A 19923-nucleotide genomic window follows, 5' to 3' on the forward strand; every position below is an offset into this window, starting at 1 on the left:
CATCTAGTCTCTCTGTGAGGAATCTAGGAGTAACTTTTGACCAAAATCTCTCCTTCAACTCACACATTAAATTAGTCTCTAGAAGTGCCTTTTTTCACCTCAGAAAGATCAGGAAGCTACTGACCCACCGTGATGCTGAAAAGTTAGTCCAGCATTTGTTACTTCCAGGCTGGATATTAGAGTTGAAACAGAGCAACCCAGCAAAACCCTGCGTGAATCAACAAAAGACACAAACACAGGTACCTTGCAAGGGAGAGCGAGCAGCAGTTCACTCTGGAACACCCTCCGTCGCTCTGCTGCTCCCCTGCAAATCTCCTTCCTTTATTCACATCAGCTCATTATCCATGTGGAATTTTCACCTTCTCCCAAGATGCTTTTAGGGTTTCAGATAACAACCTCACAGTAAATCTGGTGCTCTGGACAAGTGTACTAAATCAAGAGAGGTGAAAAACACTGTTTCTTCTCCATGCACTTAGGTGCTAAACATACAAATGCATTTAAATGATAACAATATAATAATTATTCTCTTTATTCTCTCTCTCCTACACACACACATAACACACACATTGCTGTAGAAAACACTGATAATGAGCACATTTGACATTAGGCCCCTCACCTGAACATTTCAGTAGGGTTGATGTTCACCTGTTTCATGTCAGTGAAGACATCAGAGGCATGGAACCTGCATCCATCCTCACTGGCAGCCAGTGTTTGGAGTGGGATCAACTATCAAAATTCAGAACCAAAACATGTCTGTGTTTGAACCTGTAGCCTCCTTTTAGCTGAGCTGGTGGTACCGTCACTACTAACGTACCGTTACAGCTGCTACGGGACATTTGGGGGTTCTCAAAAGGGGCCCCGTTACCTGCTCCACTAGTTGCTGTAAAAGTATAACCACACCGAGAGGCCTGCATACACGTGCAACGCTATTGTGGAACGATGGGGGCGCACAGTCGTATGGTGTAGTACTCTTCTAACACCACTAGGGGTGTCCACATATGTGGCCATCAGGACCCAGTTAATAGCAGAATTATTTCTAGCCCAAAATGTGATGTCTACATATGTGGACGCGGGGACTTAAGTGGCTCGAATGATGGCCCAGAAGAGCCAACAACAGGACCAAGCCCTAATCCCAAGCAGGGACAATCTTATAAAGGTAATAATAATAATGGTTCTTATTTTGGCATGCCTTGAAGGCAAATCATAAAATTTCATATAAATGTTCACTCAGATTCAACTATGTTATGCACTAATACACCTCAGTGAATTGCTTGTGTGAGTCACTTCGCAATAAGCACAATTTGTATTTTGATTTGGACCTGTATTTCATCCATTTCATCCATTTGGTAACATGAGCGGCAGAAATTGCATTCTCCAGTTTTGCCATGTCGTCCGGCAACAGCAGCAACATGGAGTGAGAGCTGTTAAATGGGAGGTGAAGGACTGATGTGTTAAACATCTGGTCACGATAGGTTTCAAATCTCTTCTCAAGTTCTCGAGTTCTTTAGATATTGTTTTCAATTCAGGACTCTGCCGCCTTGAGTTGGCTTTTGCGAAGACAGAAATGTTGACAATAGTGTGGACCAAAGTGGGAAATTCAATTTTATTTAAACACAAACACACACACACACGCACACACACACACACATAAAATATTAAATCTCAAACGATGTACAATAGTGCAACATTAAATGTCAATGTTAGAAGTACTTAAGAAGTGAATTACATCTGGCTGGATAATTATCAGGAACACTGGCGGCCTCTGCTGACCCAGTGGAAGAGTGCAAAAAGCTTACAGCACCTGGTATTCCCAGGCGGTCTCCCATCCAAGTACTAACCAGGCCCGACCCTGCTTAGCTTCCGAGATCGGACGAGATCGGGCGTTCTCAGGGTGGTATGGCCGTAAGCGAGAGCAGGTGCAAGAAAATGGCCTTTTGAAGTTAATACAACTCAAACTTATTTTCTTGAAACACTTATTCTGGTGGAGGTTGTCCATTTTGCTTTGTCACAGTCCAAACCTCAATGTTGGAGCAGCCTCCAATCCATTCCCCCCAAAAAGAAAAGGCTATATAGCCTATGAGCGTCATATCATCAAATCTGCCTAGAACGGCTCTTGGATGAGAGGTGAAACGCCTTCAAAAAATCAAACAAGATTCAACTCCGATAAATGAAATCAACTTAAAAGCAATGTGCCATGGCCGGGAGCTAAACGGCCCTAAACCGTTTCCCATTCATTTTCAATGGTAGTGCTAAACCACTACGGACGCAATATATTTCCGGCCGCTATCATCCCGTGGCGCTGTTCTGCCGTTTCTATGAAGAGCGGCTCCTCTCCGGAGGATCGGCCATTCTTGGTTCATTCTTTGGTAAACTTCGCTGAAGGTAAGTTTGGGCTTGATTTCCTACTAAATTAATGAGGAAACTTTTCGTAATTGTGCATAGGCTGTGGTCAATTTTGTCCTAAATTAGCAAGGAACGTGTTATAATTGGCCCTAAATTATAATGTACTGTATTTGTCATGCTACAATATACTCATATCTTGTCAAGCTAGTTTTTCATAAATTAAATTACACGATAGTGATGAATGAACTTGTTCATATTTTATATTCAAGTAACCGATTTACTTGTCGTGGCACTGAAATCTCGGTATTATTATTATTATTACTATAAATTATTATTAGTAGTATATAGTAGTGGTAGTATTACATTTTATTACATCAAATGTGTGTTTTTGTTTCCAATGTCTTTGAGAGGGATACTGTCCTCCTGCCCCCCCCCCCCCAACATGTTCTCTCACACACACACACACAGACGCACACACAGACACACACAAACACACACCTACACACACACACACACACACACCATCACTTTCCAGTCTTTTCCTCACTAGCCACACCAGGTACTGACCTTCTGAACTCCTGAATCGACACCCCAACAACCTTGATCTTACACTTTCACACCTACATGATAATTGCATGTGTGCGCACACTCACAAACACAGACACACACACACAGACACACACACACACACACACACACAGACACAGAGCTTTACCATGGTACCACACTTTATCTTTTACTGGCCTAAGATTCCTTTGATCACATTTATCAGGTGTGATTTGAAAAATGGGTGGAACTGTTTTATCAGTGTCTAATAAAAATGAGAAAATTAATAGACATTTTTCCTTTATGTCAGCTCAACATGCAGAAGCAATTCGCCTTTTTCCCTGGGAAACTTCGGGTCGTGTTCCGCAAGGGGCCTCTTGGGTTTTCTCTCCAGGAGCCATCTGATGAAGCCAAACGGGTGAGTTCCACTCCTCAGGACAAGTCTGCGGCCATGAGGGAGGACCTCGTACGGCAGAACGCTTTGGCCGTCATCCGACAAAGAGGGGGGATCCCTCAGATAAGATGGAGGTGCAGGGAGACTATGTCCTGCAGTTTGGTAAATATAAAGGGAAGTCATTCAGATGGCTTTTGCAGAATGACGTAGGATACACCGTGTATCTGATCAAGAACGTGCAGAGCGAGGAGGCAGCAGGTCTCTGTATGGCTGACAGCCACAGTAAGGACAGCCTCCAGTCATTTGTGAGTTATGCCCTCAGTTTCCAAGAAATCCAGGCTCTCCTCACTTATGAGGCCGGAAGAGGGGATGGAGTGACTGCCTCATCTGAAGACGACCAGCTGGTTGGATTTGGTGCCCGAGCCAAGAGCAGGTGGAAGGAGATCTGGGACAGCAGAGGTGATGGCTATGCTGATTTTGTCATAGGCAGGCGCTGCGTTCCAGGTACACGAATGTCCAGGTTGCAGCAGAACCTGCTGAAGAGGCAGCAGCCCACCACATCTTCCACACCTGCTGAGCATCCCATGAAGGCCCCAGCTGAGCCCCTGGGTATGCTCATTCCTTCATGTGACAAGTTCAACTTTGGGAAAGGTTTTTTTCTTTTCTACTAATAACCTGTAGCCGGTATTTTTGTCTTTAACACAGCCATGGAGGAGGACGTGGAGATGGAAAGGGAGATGCTGAGCATCCATAACTCTGATCTGCAAGTCCAGAGCTGTAATACACCGTTACCACACACATTTATTTCATGTCAGACAAACAAAGTCCATGCCGTATCTGATTTCTATTGTTTTTCTTTTCATCTGTGTGCAGATGCTATGCCAGTAGCAGCAGCCGCCCTGCCGAGAGTGCCACCAGGAGCAAAGACAGGTTTCTGAAAAATAGGTTTCAGAGCTGGAGTTCCGTTCCTTTCCATGAAGAATTCCTCTCCAAATCTGAAACTTATCTTATTATTTTTGTGTTCTTGATGTTCCGGCCGAGTTCCTTTAATATTACTCTTCATATGTTGGTGTGATAATAACCGTCGTGAGGACTATGAATTGATCCGTGCAATGATGAACTGATATTGACTATGAGGAGGAGGGTAAGTGTTTGTTTTTGTTCTCTTTGATGCTTCGTTGAAAAACAGTTTCCTTTTCTTTTATTTAGGGCTGATGAACAACCTGATGTCTCTGTAATGTCCAGCTGACTGTTCTTTCCATGTTGTCATCAGGTGAAGTGACTGTAATTTCTTAATAGCAAGTCTGCACTTGTTTTCAGGACCTGACTCTTGCACGGCACAGACCTCTGACGGCAGAGTGCCTCCTTTGACGGACTCTACCCAAGACCAAAAGAGTGGGATGTTAAACCATGGAAATTTCCCCCATTCCGTGGGGTGTTGAACAATAATAAAGTGTCCCGGGGTGATTCAAATTGACACGATTCTTTGTCACTGACATGGAAAAATCTGACGTGTGAGCTCTGGAATGAACCAAGTGTCCGAGGCGCGTGTTTGTTTCCTTGTATCGTGTGTTATATCATGTGAGGGCGGGGGCACTGAAATTGTCTCTTCAGTAATGATAACTTTATGTTGTTCAACTGTCTTCTTTACTTTATCCTAGTTCCCATAGCTCCTGTTCCCATGCCTGTCCCTGACCACGACATGAGCAAGTGGATCTGCTCACAACATCAAAAGCTGTGGATGAGGACGGAGCTTCAACAACTTGGGTTGTGGCCTGGGTCCCGACCAGTGCATAACCCTGGGAACGCAATTTCTCTTTGGCGTCTTCCTCCTCAGCCGGAGCTACTGGACATGGTGGCTGAGCTCCCGTCCCCCAACTTTTTTCAGCTCCATCCATTTTTCATTTGGAAGCCAGAGAGCCACATCATGGTCAGGTTGAGGAACAATGACATCCTGCCGTGCCTCCATAGCTGTCCTCGTCCTCAGGTGGTCTCTGCAGGCGTGGGCAGACCTCCAGTGATCGTCAGCGTCCGTGGCCAGTATTTGATCTTTTCCTCGCGACTCTGCTGCAAGGCCTGTCGCAGGAACTGGTCCGCTGACAACCCTCCATGGGTGGAGAAGCTGCCCGTGCGCTTTACTAACCTTTTGCCTGCATTCCTGACTTACAAGAAGGCTGCGTGCAAGTCGGTAATGGATGAACTGCGGCGTTCTGGCAAGTCACCGACCGATATGGCGAACCAGGTGAATGAGCTCATGCACCTCAAGTATGAACGAGCTCACCTGGCATATCTGCACGCCGTACAGAACGTCAGGGAGGCCGAGGCTGGGGCGTACGGACAGAGAACCATCGGCCAGTACGTGAGGATGGAAGATCGGCCACGTGCTTTCGGGCCATACGAGGACCAAGAAGGTTGGGGTGGGGTGTCTGTGTCCGGATTCTACCTGACTGACTGCCTGCTGGATGAGTTCAAGCGTCAACAGCCGTCTCTGACCAAGCTCCTCCAGGGCACGTTGGGGCAGGTTTTCAGGTCGGGACCACACGAGGAAGATGGCGAGGAAGGTGACACTGGCATCTGGAGCCATGTCCAGTTTGGCAGTGATGAATGAGAACTGGCTCATTGTGTCCTGGGTGATGGTTCAGGCTGAGACAGAAAGGTCCCTGCATCCGATGTAGCAAGGAATGGCCCAGAGGTACAGCCACGCTGGGGTGGAAAAGGCCGGCTACCACTGGATGGACAGGTGAGATCAGCCATCTTCTTTGTTTGCCGTCATTCAAACTGAAAAATGCTCCATGCTAACCCTAACCCTATCCATGCTGAAGACGTGGCGCGTTCAGAGGGTTCACATCCTCCGTGGTTGCCTCAGTGACCCAGAACTGTCTGAGGGGATAATGGACAGGGACGGAGGGACCCTTCAGCTAAACCACGTAGCGGGCGAAGGTGCCAAAGTCCCCGTCTGGATCCCTGTCCGTGGTACATCTCAGCAGGAGCTACCATTTCCAGCAGGCCCAGTGGGTCACGGGTACGCAGGTCTCCCCTGAACTGTTCCAGGCCCAGGCCATGACCGGCGTTGTGCGGTGGAACTTTCAGCGACCGGTAGACATGAAGAAGCCCGGCGCCGTCCTCCCTGCTGTCTTTGACCCTGCCTCAATGTGGGAGTTGAACTCTGCTTCCATGGCAGTGACGGGACAAGACAAGTGCCCTGCGTTCACCTCTCTGACAGAGACACTGGAGAAAGGTTTGGGCTGGAGTCCAGAGAACCGGGCTGCCGTCCGCTCCCTCTGGACTGGGACAAACACAAAATGCAGAAGAGGGATCGGCCTTCGGCTCTTGTGCCCCCTCCCGCTCCAGACGATGCTCCTGGGGCAACACCTTCCTCCAGCTGGGCAACAGCGACTGCTGTGCCGTCGCTTCCCCTGCGCCACCTGTCAGCTTCCATCTCTCTGCTGCTGGACGTGTAAAGGAGATTCCAGCAGAGGATGACCAGGATCCTGAAAGATCAGTGGGCGGGTCAACGATAATCGGGTTTTTCAGAGCGGCATGTTGGAATTAAGGCCTTCGAATGATTGAAAATAAATAGATTTAGTTAGGTTGTGGTCAGTGTATCTCAATCTTTTGATGTGTAAATATTACACTTTCTGTTATTAAGGGATGGATATTAATGTGTTTTCTCAATAGCCCATATGGCGATAATATGAGTTACTAAGGATGCATTATTGCTTTGTTTGTGTTCCAGACGTCTCTGGAGCTTTGCCCCTGCCGCTGAAGTCCTCGCCGAGGAGCGCCCGCACTGGACCCATGAAGACTGGTGGTGGAGTGTTTGTCTTGGACCACACACGCTGGACTCTTCCCATGAAAGACGCTATTGATAGTTTGCTGCAGTATCATCATGGGGACAAGGACATCCTGAGGCTCGTGGATCGAGACTACGCAGACACGGTCCATCGGTCTGCGGCCGATCCGAACAGCTTGCTCCGCCCCACAACCAGGTTTCACATATCCCGCTATGTGAAGCATCTGGCAAAGCTGTTGAACACCAGTTCTTCTCTGAACACCAGCCCAGAGAAGCTCCTGGAGACTCAACAGCTGTGGTACTCCTTGACAGAGGGGAGCAAAACAACCAGCGTTCCTGTAGTCACCATGGAGACGGCTGTTGTCACTCCTCCCACAGCCGCCCTGCCCACGCCTCTGACGCAGGATTCCATTGAAAAAATTGTGCAGGGCATTCTAGAGATGGAGCAGCAGCAGCAGCGACCAGAGCAGAAGATGAGACAGACGAAACCCTGTCTGGCCTGTGGACAGCCCAAGTCTCCGTATGGGACGGGTGGATCTTCCATCCACTTTTTCTATCAGCAGGGTCCTGTTCGCTACTTCTACTGCTCAAGGAAGGTGCATCAGACTTATGCTGCTGAGGGACTCTCTGACCCCAGAATGCCCTTTGAACAATTTGCCGCGTCAGAGTTTTTCCAGAGGGAGCTGGAGGCCACCAAAAAGCGTGTGGAGGAAAAAGCTCAGAGACAGATCGGCTGTGTTTAGCTTCATGATGGCGTCTCAGATGATATTCTTTCATTACCGCCACCCTTTCTCCACTCAGAAGACACCCAGGTTTCCCAGCTGCCTCCGTGAACATGTGCTCCCACTCCCACCTTGTTTGAACCCCCGGTTCTCAGTGTCCACCTTCCCTTTTGCCATTTTATGGGGATCTGAAAGTTAACTTTTGCTGTTATGCTAATGACTACTGATAAATAATGAAATGAAGCCACCTCCCGCTCAGACTGTCACCGTTGCATTGTGGGAAATGTAGTATTGGCCTGTGTAAAACATCTGCGGCCTGCGGGCCGGTTCTAATAATAAATCAATATCATCCCGGGGGCCATAGAAAACCCTCGACCTTGACTCTGACATATGAGCTTTAAATTTTCTTTTGACTCCCATTTATTTGGCTGTTTGGATATCATCTTTGCTAGTGTGTGTGCGCACGCTCTATGGAACTGGCATAAAGGATGTTAAAATTAGTCGAAATTAGTCTAAATTAAATAAAAATGCATCCATTCATCATTCCCAACAGGCGGTGTTTGATTAGAAACTCTTTCTGAACTCTGGTGCTCTGAAACATCTCCGCTTCCATTTTCAGCTGTTTTTATTCTCAATAACATCAAATCATCCATCCATCCAAATCGTGGTCCTGTTGGACCACCAAAGGACAAACACTTTCCATTTAGCACGGACAAAAAAACCCAAATCCTGTTTAGCAATGAAGCTGTGGGGAGAGTTTGAGGAGCGTTTCTGAGGAACACGCTGCCATATTGGGTCCAAGCTGCTGGGGTTTTTGTTGTTTCCAGGTGAATCGGTGGGCAGCGGCGTTACCGCCTGTCTCTGCCCCCCCCCCCCCTCTCCCCGTGGTCGTGGTCACGCCGGGCATCTTTACTGGTCCCGTTTTAAACAGGTTCTGTTGGGAACAGGTGTTCTCCAGAACTGTATTCCAGGCTGCTGTGCTGAAGGGCTGTTTTCAGTAGCAATAGAGCCAGAGTGTGCCTGCTCCATATGAACCCCCCCAGGCCGTGCTTTCCTCCTGGCTGAGCCATAATCAGCTCTGGATGGACTGGTTCACGCTTGGACTGAGTCAAGATTTGATAGCTTGACTGATTCTTACTTTTTGATCAAACCCCCATCTGCTGATTCCAGGAGATCTTTAAAGGATCTCAGAGCTTCAGATTTATGAAGCCTGCTCAGCCCCCGGCAGCGCTGATGAAACCATTTCATTCCTTCAAAAAAGCAGAACATGAAGCTCCAGAAAAGGTTTTTGGATCAAGTTTCCAACAGAACGAGGACAAGTGGGTAAAAGCGCCACTTTAAAGCCTCCAGGCCTCAGAAAACATCCACCTTTAGGATGCCTGACTTTAGAGGATCGTCGGTTCGCTCCGAGCACAAGAACAAACATGTTTAACCTCAGTCCAAGAACATCTGACCTGAAATGATCAAAAAGCTTCAGCGTAAAAAGATGGTGGAGAGAAAGCTGCTGGGAGGTTCTCAGAAGAGAAGTGGCATTAAAGCCAGCTGGAAGAGTCCAGCCTGCTTCCTGCTCCTCCAAACAGGCGTCTCCACACCAACACTGAGGAACACGGGCTTCTGTTCTTCCTTCTTCTCTTCTGACTATTGTGTGTTTGATGAATGCAGCATCCACTCACTGCCCCCCCCCCCCCTCATTTACACTGCTCCTGGTTTCACAATGCTCCTCAGACAGATGCAACCAGAGACACTGATGCCGTCAGACAATAAACCTGAGTGTTGTTGTGTCCGGTTATTAACATGTTCCATGCTTTTCCTTCTGCAACAGTTCATCACACCTGCTCAGGGAAACCTCGGTGTAAAGGAGGTGAAGCCGTGCCTCAGTGACTCTACTTTGGTGTTTTAGAAACTAACAGTTATTAGATGAATATACAGTGTGCACGTACGCGCACACGTGTGTATAAACACTTAATACGTGTGCGTGGATGTAGACTTTTTAGTACTTTGGGTTCATAGACTTTTTAGTATTTTGCAGATACGTGTCTGTATATAAACCAGATCCTCCTGTAATAAAGAACTAAAGGCTGACTGTTGTCACGTGACCTGTCTCCGTCTGTGTCCGATGATGGAACCTGCCTGGAACATCTGGTCCACAGAAAAAGCAAAACAGCTCACAGAACTGGTCCAGTTTAGACCCAAAAATGACAATAAATAATGAAAATGTGTGACACAGTAGAACAATGGACGAACTTTCTATTGGTCATTGACAGTTTCAGTCATTTTCATCAGAATTCATCAAAATATTTAAACCAACAAACTACACACAGAACCGCAAAGTTTAGAGCTTAAAGGGAGCGACAGGTGAAGATTTAAAGCTCAACGCAGCTGAAGAAGTTCCAAAAGGAGAAATATCATGTGGTGCTTTACCGCCACCCGGTGGACACGCGTGGAACTGCAGACAATAGTTAAACGCGCTCCGACACATTCTGACCTCTGCTGCTCCTCCTGGACTCCAGGGCTGCAGAAATATGCTGCTTTTACAAGTCTTTCAAATCTGTCAAGCATCATAAATCTTATTTATTTAACCAGGTTGAATAATGGTGGAGAATGGTGTCCGAAAAGCGTCTTTATTTTAAAGTGAACAAGAACAGTTCGGTCCGCGTTCACAGAGAGGCGGAGAGACCTCGAGAGAGTCCAAAACAAGTCCGCGAGGAAACTCTCAAAATAGTCAAGCCACAGAAGTCAGGGTTTGGCGATGAGGACGAAAACCCTCCGCCGCTGGCAGACGGGAGTTCTGTCCTTAAATCTAACGGGAGATTGAAGAGAGACCGCAGGTGCGTGTGTCTGCGGGGCCAGCTGTGGCTGATGAGCGGCTCCTCCACGCCCCCTGCAGGTAGACACCAGCAACAACGGTCCCAGAAACTGGGAACCCAACAAACCAGTTTTTCAAAGTATTCCTTTCAGACTAAGCAGGAAGACTGAAGACCGACAAGGTGAGTGGAAACGAAGAGCATTATTGAAAAGAATTGACAGTTGTGTTTGGAGATAAAATCAAGATTTGATTCAACTAGACTTCATATTTAGTTTTAGCACAAAACATCGTTATACATTATAAATGAATAGGTCTTATTTAACTTTCTTATAGTCTGGCTTTAGTTATAGTTGAATAGTCTTTCTAAGTGAAGTTTAGTTTATTTTTCTGCTCTTTGCTACTGATCCTAAAAGAACTTTAAACCCTCCCAGAATGCTTTAATGGTAGTAATATATACGCCATAAAGCTGTTGATTAGGTTTTAAAAAGTGAAAGTATTCTGTTCAGACGAAGCAGGAAGAGCGACATTTTGTGACAGGTGAAAGCTCATAAAGTTATTAGAGTTGTTCAACAGTCCAGGTTACAGCTGGATATTTTGGTATTATTTAAGACAATAAACTTTTAAAATAATTAAATAAATCCACACAGGATCACAGGACACCAACAGGATTTTGGGTTCATGTTGCACGTTTTCTCACAGTGGTTTATTGTTCTATGTTGTGGAACCACTGTGAAAGAAATGCAGGAGTGGGTGTCATTTCTTTCATCTATTTTAAATAGAGCAGTGATCTTTGAGGACTTGGATCATAGAAATAATTGAAGAGGGGAACAAATGAGGGAAGTTAAAAAGTCCTGACTAGTATGTTTATGTAGCACCAGATAATTTAGTGGCTGAGCTGAAGACAGTCCTTTCACCATGTTGGCCTGTGGAAAACCAGTGTTGTGGGCCCGATGGACCAGCGTCCCCGTCGTTGCCGGACCACCGTTGGCCACCAGTTGGGTTTTGGGATCAAAGTGGGGGCGTTTCCTGTATCCGGTTCTCCTCACGGATCCATGACTACAACATGTTGCTGCAAGTGCAGAGACGTTTGCTCTGGAAAGAACTTTAGAGCACATTCAGTGCTGCAGGATGAGGGGCTGGAAAAGGTGCCAGTTCTTTTCTCACTGCAGGGAACAGTTAAAAAAAGCAGCTTAAACTCTGAAAACATGAAAATGATACAGAGACATCATTGATTTATTGATTCAGTTGTTATCCAGAATGGATTAGAAATGTTCCTGTTTGATAAAAATGCAGTGAATTGGGATTATTTAACTCAACCTCTACAGATTATTTACCTTCATCACAGTCTCATCACTATTTCTGATGTTTCCTCAGGATGGACGAGGACAGAGCAGAGTCCACAGTGCCCAGCTGTGTGTCCCTGAAGAGTGACCGGTCCAAAGATAAGAATAACTTCAGAAGTTCAGAGGAAATGTAAGAAAACTAAAGCGTGATGATGTGTTTGTGTGGCAGCTGTTAGTCACATTAACAGCAGCAGGTTGTGAGTTTATTATTGGAGATGTTTAACACTTAAACCTCAGACAGTCATATAGTTACAGACTTAATGTGAATATTGTTGATTAGAAACAAGAATCAGGTTTAAACTGAAAGATGAATTCAGACATAAATGCTGGAACAATATTGAGTCTTGATCAGGTTCTTTCATCCTATAAATCAAAGGACTAATAGAGATGTGTTTCATAGTGAGAGGGGGGAGCACATCCTATCAAACTGGGACCAGTCAGCTCCACCAGGAGAGTCCTCTTGTTCACAATCTGGAAGCAGATCTGGAGATGCTGAAATGAAGCCCAAACAAAGTAAAACTGTTCAATATGAGATTTAATTTGTGATGTCATGAATTTGTAGTTGTGTTGATGATTTATTATAGATGGAAATCATTGGTTTACTTATGTTCAGGAAGTGATCTGCAGGAGGTGATAGAAGGTCATAAGATGAGTCTGAAGAGAAGATGTGAACATGTGACTGAAGGAACTCATGAAGCAGGAAGTGGAACCCTGCTGAACAAGATCTACACTGAGCTCTACATCACTGAGGGACAAAGTGAGGAGGTGGACACACAACATGAGGTGAGACAGCTTGAGAGAACCTCCAAGAAGAACATCCAGGACACTCCAATCAAGTGCCAGGACATCTTCAAAGTCTTATCTGAGCAACAGAGACACATCAGAGTGGTTCTGACCAACGGTGTCGCCGGCGTTGGAAAAACCTTCTCAGTGCAGAAGTTCAGTCTGGACTGGGCAGAAGGTTTGGAGAACCAAGACATCAGTCTGGTGCTTCCGCTCTCATGCAGGGAGCTGAACTTGATCAGAGATGAGCAGCACAGTCTTCTCTCACTGCTTCATGTTTTCCATCCAACATTACAGAAGATCAGAGCAGAAGATCTGACTGTCTGGAAACTTCTGTTCATCTTTGATGGCCTGGATGAAAGCAGATTTTCACTGGGTTTCAACAAGCATCAGCTCATCTCTGATGTCACACAAGTATCGTCCGTTGGCGTGCTCCTGGTGAACCTCATCCAGGGGAACCTGCTTCCCTCAGCTCTCATCTGGATCACCTCCAGACCTGCAGCAGCCTATCAGATTCCTCCCTCGTGTGTTGACAGGATCACAGAAGTACGAGGCTTCACTGACTCCCAGAAGGAGGAGTACTTCAGGAGGAGGTTCAGTGATGAAGATCTGTCCAAGAGAATCATCTCACACATCAAGGCCTCCAGGAGCCTCCACATCATGTGTCTGATCCCAGTTTTCTGCTGGATCGCTGCTATAGTTCTGGAGGACATGATGACCAGAGACCAGAGAGGAGAGCTGCCCAAAACCCTGACTGACCTCTACTCACACTTCCTGAGGGTTCAGATAAAGAGGAAGAAGCAGAAGTATGGAGGAAAGCAGAGACCAGGAGACTGACTAAGAGGCTGATAAAAAACTCCTTCTGAAGTTGGGTCGGCTGGCGTTTGAACATCTGGAGAAAGGAAACATCATGTTCTACTCAGAAGACCTGGAGCGATGTGGACTGGACGTCTCCGAGGTGTCGGTGTACTCAGGAGTTTGTACAGAGATCTTCAAGAGAGAGAGTGTGATCTTCCAGAAATCAGTCTACTGCTTTGTTCATCTGAGCGTTCAGGAGTTTCTGGCTGCCGTCTACATGTTCCACCATCCACCGTTACACCACCAGAAAGACACAGCGGTTATAAATCAGTTCCTAAAATATTCGAAACCAAACCGCTTTTCCAGTTTGCTGGGTTGTTTACAATAACGATCCACTCACATCTCTTGATGACTTCCTCAGGAGAGCACTAATGAAATCTCTCAAAAGTGAAAATGGCCACCTGGACTTGTTTGTTCGCTTCCTTCATGGTCTCTCTCTGGAGTCCAATCAGAGGATCTTGGGTGGACTGTTGGATCAGAGGAACAGCCACCCAGAAACCATCCAGAAGGTCCTCAACAACCTGAAGGAGGTGAACAGTGATGAAATCTCCCCAGACAGAAGCATCAACATCTTCCACTGTCTGATGGAGATGAAGGATCAGTCAGTCCATCAGGAGATCCAAGAGTTCCTGAAGTCAGGGAAGAAATCAGAGAGGGAACTGTCAGAGATCCACTGTTCAGCTCTGGCCTACCTGCTGCAGATGTCAGAGGAGGTTCTGGATGAGCTGAACCTGCAGCAGTACAACACCTCAGATGAGGGACGACGTCGCCTGATTCCAGCTGTGAGGAACTGCAGGAAGGCGAGTAAGTAAAGATTTTTGGGGCCGGACATCGGCGTTTAAATCAAGCGAGTGGATCATGTCAGGTAGCAATACCCCCCCTCCAGTGGTCATTCCTTCAATTCTTTATCTCCATTGCAGCGTCCATAAATTAAAAAAAACAACAATTCATCCAGAAATGTTCAACACTGGCTGGATATAAGTTCAAAGGTCAATCCAGACAAACCAACATAAGGCAGGAATAATAGGAGCCACAAGTTAACTGACTATCATGAAATTACTGTCATGTCATTAAATAACTTTTGTTTGTTTGTATACATCGTATTCTAACGACAGAAAAACACATTTTAACTAATGACACGTGACTATTTTGCTTCATTTGTTCAACGTAAAAACAGCCGGCCTCGTTGGTTTAAATGGGTGTTTTAGGTCTTTGTGGCGGTTCCGTTTGGAGCCTTTATGTGACCCACAAAGTTGTTTGAGCCTTTCCACACCCGTTAGGTGGCAACTTCATCACTAGCAACAAAAGGTGCAGTGAAAATGATTTGAAGGGAAACAGGCAGATAGAACAGAAGCTGAGGGCAATCGATGCAACCAGAGACTCTGATGTCATCGATCGGATCGCTGAATTAAGACTTGACGCACCATCGTACAAATTGGATGAAATGCAAAATATCCAAAGAGCCGATAGACAGATAAAAAGATGCACGTTTCTTTAAACCATTTGCTATAATCATTTTAAATATTGAGTAATTATGAGCTGTTCTAAAATAAGACAAATGTTGAGAATAATTCAGTTGCATTTCAGATCTGATGGTCGTTCAAACTGTTGCTCTACGGTGTTGAATTTAGCTTTTCCAGGAAATGAGCTACATTTGTGTTGAGGTAGATTCTCAGATAAGTTGATGAGAAATCCCAAAGTTTGACTCACTATTTTTGTTTCATACACAACAGACTGTCTGGTAGTTTTCTTTCAACGAGTCATTGGGAAGTTGTGGCCTCAGCAATGACGTCAAACCCTTCTCATCTACGGGAGCTGAGCTTAAGCAGAACCAAAGCCTGACAGATGCCGAGTAAAGTTACTGTCTTCTGCAATGATGCATCCAAACTGCAGACTGGAGACGCTCAGGTCAGGAGGCCTCTGTTGGTCTTTTCTAAATTTCTTTACATTTTCTGCTTTTCTCTTCATTTTCAGATTTAGAAATGTGTTTTTATTTGCCCCATTTATTCCTTTTCCAGGCTGTGGTGCTGCAGGTTATCAGAGATCAGCTGTGACTCTCTGGCCTCGGCGCTGAGGTCCAATCCCTCCCATCTGAGGGTTCTGGACCTGAGTAAGAACCAGCTGAAGGATCCAGGAGTGAAGCTGCTCTGTGGTTTTCTCCAGGATCCTCTCTGTAAGCTGGAGACTCTCAGGTCAGTCAGAGATGATCCAGTACTTTCCCAGGTGTAACTAGTTAGACAATAACTGTTTCATGTTTGATCTTTGTTATAAACGTAGTGTTACAGTTCTCAGAAAAAAGACCACACAGGACAGATTTGCAGTATTAAATTGGTTGTGGAAATCTGTCCCATGTGAGGATGGTCATCAATGACTAGAAAGGAAGTATCAGTTGTAGATTTGTCTTGTTTTATTTTAGGCTGGCCACAAAACCGCCCAAACATTCAGACCAATCAAAAATGGTTCTTCCTGTCTTTTAAAGATCAGAAGGAAAACTAGAAACCCCAAAAGAAAGCTGCTGCAGTGTGCCATGCCCCTTCTCTCCTGAGAAAAGCCATCCCAAAAAGAGAAAGCCCAAGTGTGAAGTGAGCACCCTGTTAAACCTTGGTACCGAAAGCCTGCAGTCATTCTCATCTTAGGTGGCTTCATTCCAGCCAGAAGCCCAAACCTGCCTCCCTCTTAAAGGGGCAGCAGGTCAGTCCAACCACAGAAACCTTCATGAAGATCTGAAGCTTTCAGCATCCACAATTGTTGCACCTCACTTCCATTGGAGTCCAAATCAGAAGTCAACAAGTTGATTCTACACCGATTCTACACAATGCAACCATTTTAAAAAGGTTTCCATCCATAAGTTTTCACACATTTTTAGATAAATCTGTTTGTTCATCGCCTCCTTCTGTTGTAATGGTCATTAAAGAAAATGACCTTATTTGAGTTTTTCCTCTCACAAATATGACTTTCTATGAACGATGCAATAAATGCAGCTTGCAATCTAAGACAATATGGAAGTATGTGTATATAATAGTAGTGGAAGTAGCTCATAAAATAATACATTTGCTCTTCTCATCGAATCTTTCTATGTTATTAAAGAAAACCTGCTCTTAGTCAACAACATCTAAGACATCAACCAAAAATCCTAATTTTCTACAATCTAATATAAAACAGTAGAGAAGACTCTTTCTGCAGAGACACTGGTGGCAGGAATGCAGAAGTATCACCTGCTCAACTTGGAAGGTGGAGCAGAAACCACCAGCTGAGAAGGTCCTCAGCGAGAGGAAGTGGTGGAGAACCATGAAACTTGCTAAGCTCCACCTCAGCTCCAGAGACGGGCTGAGCTGGAGCTGTGGCACCAGGTATCGCCCAGAAGAGCCTCCAACAAACAAGCTCTTCTCTTGGGAGGAGAGGGCTTTGAATCTCAGCTCAGTGTGCTTGTCTCTAGTAGGTGGCAGCTGCACCTTTTCCTGAGGTCCTTGTTGATGCCCTGAGGGGAATTGATGCTCCTGCAATGTTTTCTGGCAGCATTGAGCTTGCAGTGGGGCAATCAAACACACTGTGGGGGGGCTCTCTTTCCTTCTCTCATCTGGAGAACAAGTGACACCAGCTGCCAATCATTGTTGGAGAAATGTGCAGTCAGGGGAACGATGCGTCCAGACTATAGCCACCCTTCCAGCATCCAGCAGTGTCTAAAACCTTTGATTTGGTTTCACCAGAGAGTGTAGGGATTGCAGGGTCGCTGCAGCATCGCCCACAAGCTATCAGGAGTGGGTCGCTTTGTCCCAACTCCTGACAAGAGTTGAGTGCTATTGAGAAATGTGGTCTCACAAACTTGGAAGGTATTTTGACCTACACACACTTTACATACGCTGTAGATCTTGTCCAACCGCCCTGAAAGAACCCAAAATAGGAACATACGGCAGATAAGCCGGTGCAGGACCAGAGGTTTGTTGCTTGTAAGCTGTGTTTTGCTCTGGTACATGTTGATTTTTATTTGTCTTCTCTCAAAAAATTGTTTTTTATTTTAGCCTAAGTGGCTGCAGTTTATCAGAGACCAGCTGTGATTCTGTGGCCTCAGCTCTGAAGTCCAACCTCTCCCATCTGAGGGTTCTGGACCTGAGCTACAACACGTTGCAGGATTCAGGAGTGAAGCGGCTCTGTTCTGGACTGGAGAGTCCAAACTGTAAACTGGAGAGGCTCAGGTCAGTCTTCATTTTTCTACCTATATACCAGCTGCTAAGATGGTGAAGTGAGGCTGTTCTCAACACTGCTGTGATGCACCACATTAAAAAAATTCCTTGTAATATCGTGAATTCAGGTCTGACCCAACTAAGAACTAACGTAGGTTTAGTACTGACGCAGATAACATGCAGACCTGCACCGTATAACCTCATCCTGCATTTTTCAGATTGATTGACTGCAGTTTATCAGAGATCAGCTGTGGCTCTCTGGCCTCGGCGCTGAGGTCCAATCCCTCCCATCTCAGAGAACTGGACCTGAGTTGGAACCAGCTGCAGGATCCAGGAGTGAAGCTGCTCTGTGGTTTTCTCCACTTTCCAAACTGCCGACTGGAAACTCTGAGGTAAACACCATTCTCAAAAATGTCCATTATTCCATCCGAGGGTCCTCACACTTTCTGAGTGTGTGTGTTGTGCCCAGTTCCTTCAGGAGGGAGGGCCACACGGGGACCACTTATTCATGATAAATTGATTTAAGGACAATGAAAAAGCCGACAGATGGTAACCAAAATTAGACAAAACTAGGTGAGGGTGCCTGGTAGACACCAGCCAACGAGGAGGGAGATGGTGAGGGAGACAGGAAGTCATCTAAGACAGGTTGTGCCTTTAAAGATGAGCCACAGGTGAGATGGATCTCCATGATGAGATGGGAGGGAAAGAGGTGGGAGAACCTGGGAAGAGTGAGGGCCAGAACAATATATATTCTCCTTTGGAACAGTGCAAACCTGAGAGGTTGGAATTGTGGTAATTACATATTACTATCATTTTTTAACCTGTAACTAAATTAAATATTTACAGATCATGCCTTTGATTAACCTTTCAGATGAATGGTTTCACTTATAACCTTATAAAAGTTCCCTTCTTTATTTAGATTATGGCGCTGCAGGTTATCAGAGATCAGCTGTGACTCTCTGGCCTCGGCGCTGAGGTCCAATCCCTCCCATCTCAGAGAACTGGACCTGATGGGAACCAGCTGCAGGATTCAGGAGTGAAGCGCTCTGTTCTGGACTGGAGAGTCCAAACTGTAAACTGGAGAGGCTCAGGTCAGTCCTTCATTTTTCTACCTCATACACTGCTAAGATGGTGAAGTGAGGCTGTTCTAACACTGCTGTGATGCACCACATTAAACAATTCCTTGTAATATCGTGAATTCAGGTCTGACCCAACAAGAACTAACGTAGTTTAGTACTGGTGCAGATAACATGCAGACCTTCACCGTTAACCTCCCTGCATTTTCAGATTAGACTACTGCCTTTATCAAGATCAGCTGTGGCCTCTGGCCTCGGCGCTGAGGTCCAATCCCTCCCATCTCAGAGACTGGACCTGAGTCAGAACAGCTGCAGGATCCAGAGTGACTGCTCTGTGTTTTCTCTTCCCACTTTCAAACTGCCGACTGGAAACTCTGAGGTAAAACCCCATTCTCAAATGTCCATTATTCCATCCGAGGGTCCTCACACTTTCTGAGTGTGTGTGTTGTGCCCAGTTCCTTCAGGATGGAGGCCACACGGGGACCACTTATTCATGATAATTGATTTAAGACAATGAAAAAGCCGACAGATGGTACCACAAATTAGACAAACTAGGTGAGTGCCTGGTAGACACCAGCCAACGAGGAGGGAGATGGTGAGGGAGACAGGAAGTCATCTAAGACAGGTTGTGCTTTAAAGATGACCACAGGTGAGATGGATCTCCATGATGAATGGGAGGGAAAGAGGTGGGAGAACCTGGGAAGAGTGAGGGCCAGAACAATATATATTCTCCTTGGAACAGTGCAAACCTGAGAGGTGGAATTGTGGTAATTACATATTACTATCATTTTTTAACCTGTAACTAAATTAAATATTTACAGATCATGCCTTTGATTAACCTTTCAGATTACTACTGGTTTCACTTATAACCTTTAAAAGTTTCCCTTCTTTATTTAGATTAAGGAGCTGCAGTTTATCAGAGATCAGCTGTGACTCTCTGGCCTCGGCGCTGAGGTCCAATCCCTCCCATCTCAGAGAACTGGACCTGAGTGGGAACCAGCTGCAGGATTCAGAGTGAAGCTGCTGTCTGATCTCGTAGAGAATCCACACTATGGGCTGGAGACATTGAGACATGGCT

General features: G+C 45.8%; 2 protein-coding genes, 1 long non-coding RNA gene and 1 other non-coding gene across 27 annotated transcripts in view; 2 read left to right on the forward strand and 2 right to left on the reverse strand.

The window, feature by feature from the left end:
• The window catches only part of LOC130523562 (NACHT, LRR and PYD domains-containing protein 12-like), a 669815-nt gene that overhangs the window by 158400 nt on the left and 491492 nt on the right, over window positions 1-19923 (forward strand). The gene's annotated exons all lie outside the window — the stretch shown is intronic.
• Window positions 1-19923, reverse strand: part of LOC130523627 (uncharacterized) — an 82028-nt gene that overhangs the window by 55706 nt on the left and 6399 nt on the right. The gene's annotated exons all lie outside the window — the stretch shown is intronic.
• On the reverse strand, window positions 1790-1908 carry LOC130525163 (5S ribosomal RNA). The gene has a single exon (XR_008950425.1). It is a non-coding gene; the product is annotated as a 5S ribosomal RNA (ribosomal RNA).
• Window positions 3271-5811, forward strand: LOC130523602 (uncharacterized). The gene is made up of 4 exons (XM_057028972.1): window positions 3271-3892; window positions 3989-4060; window positions 4157-4746; window positions 4945-5811. Exons 1-3 carry the CDS (start codon window positions 3412-3414, stop codon window positions 4219-4221), a joined length of 618 nt encoding a protein of 205 aa, XP_056884952.1. The 5' UTR covers window positions 3271-3411; the 3' UTR covers window positions 4222-4746; window positions 4945-5811.

Source organism: Takifugu flavidus, chromosome 4, assembly GCF_003711565.1.
Source record: "Takifugu flavidus isolate HTHZ2018 chromosome 4, ASM371156v2, whole genome shotgun sequence".
Lineage (NCBI taxonomy): Eukaryota > Metazoa > Chordata > Actinopteri > Tetraodontiformes > Tetraodontidae > Takifugu > Takifugu flavidus.

What these genes read in the sequence shown, in the direction of transcription:
- LOC130523602 (XM_057028972.1), top strand. Translation starts at nt 3,412, where the DNA reads ATGGAGGTGCAGGGAGACTATGTCCTGCAGTTTGGTAAATATAAAGGG. An exon ending in GGCCCCAGCTGAGCCCCTGG is followed by an intron (nt 3,893 to 3,988) that starts GTATGCTCATTC and finishes TCTTTAACACAG; the next exon opens with CCATGGAGGAGGACGTGGAG. An exon ending in TGATCTGCAAGTCCAGAGCT is followed by an intron (nt 4,061 to 4,156) that starts GTAATACACCGT and finishes ATCTGTGTGCAG; the next exon opens with ATGCTATGCCAGTAGCAGCA.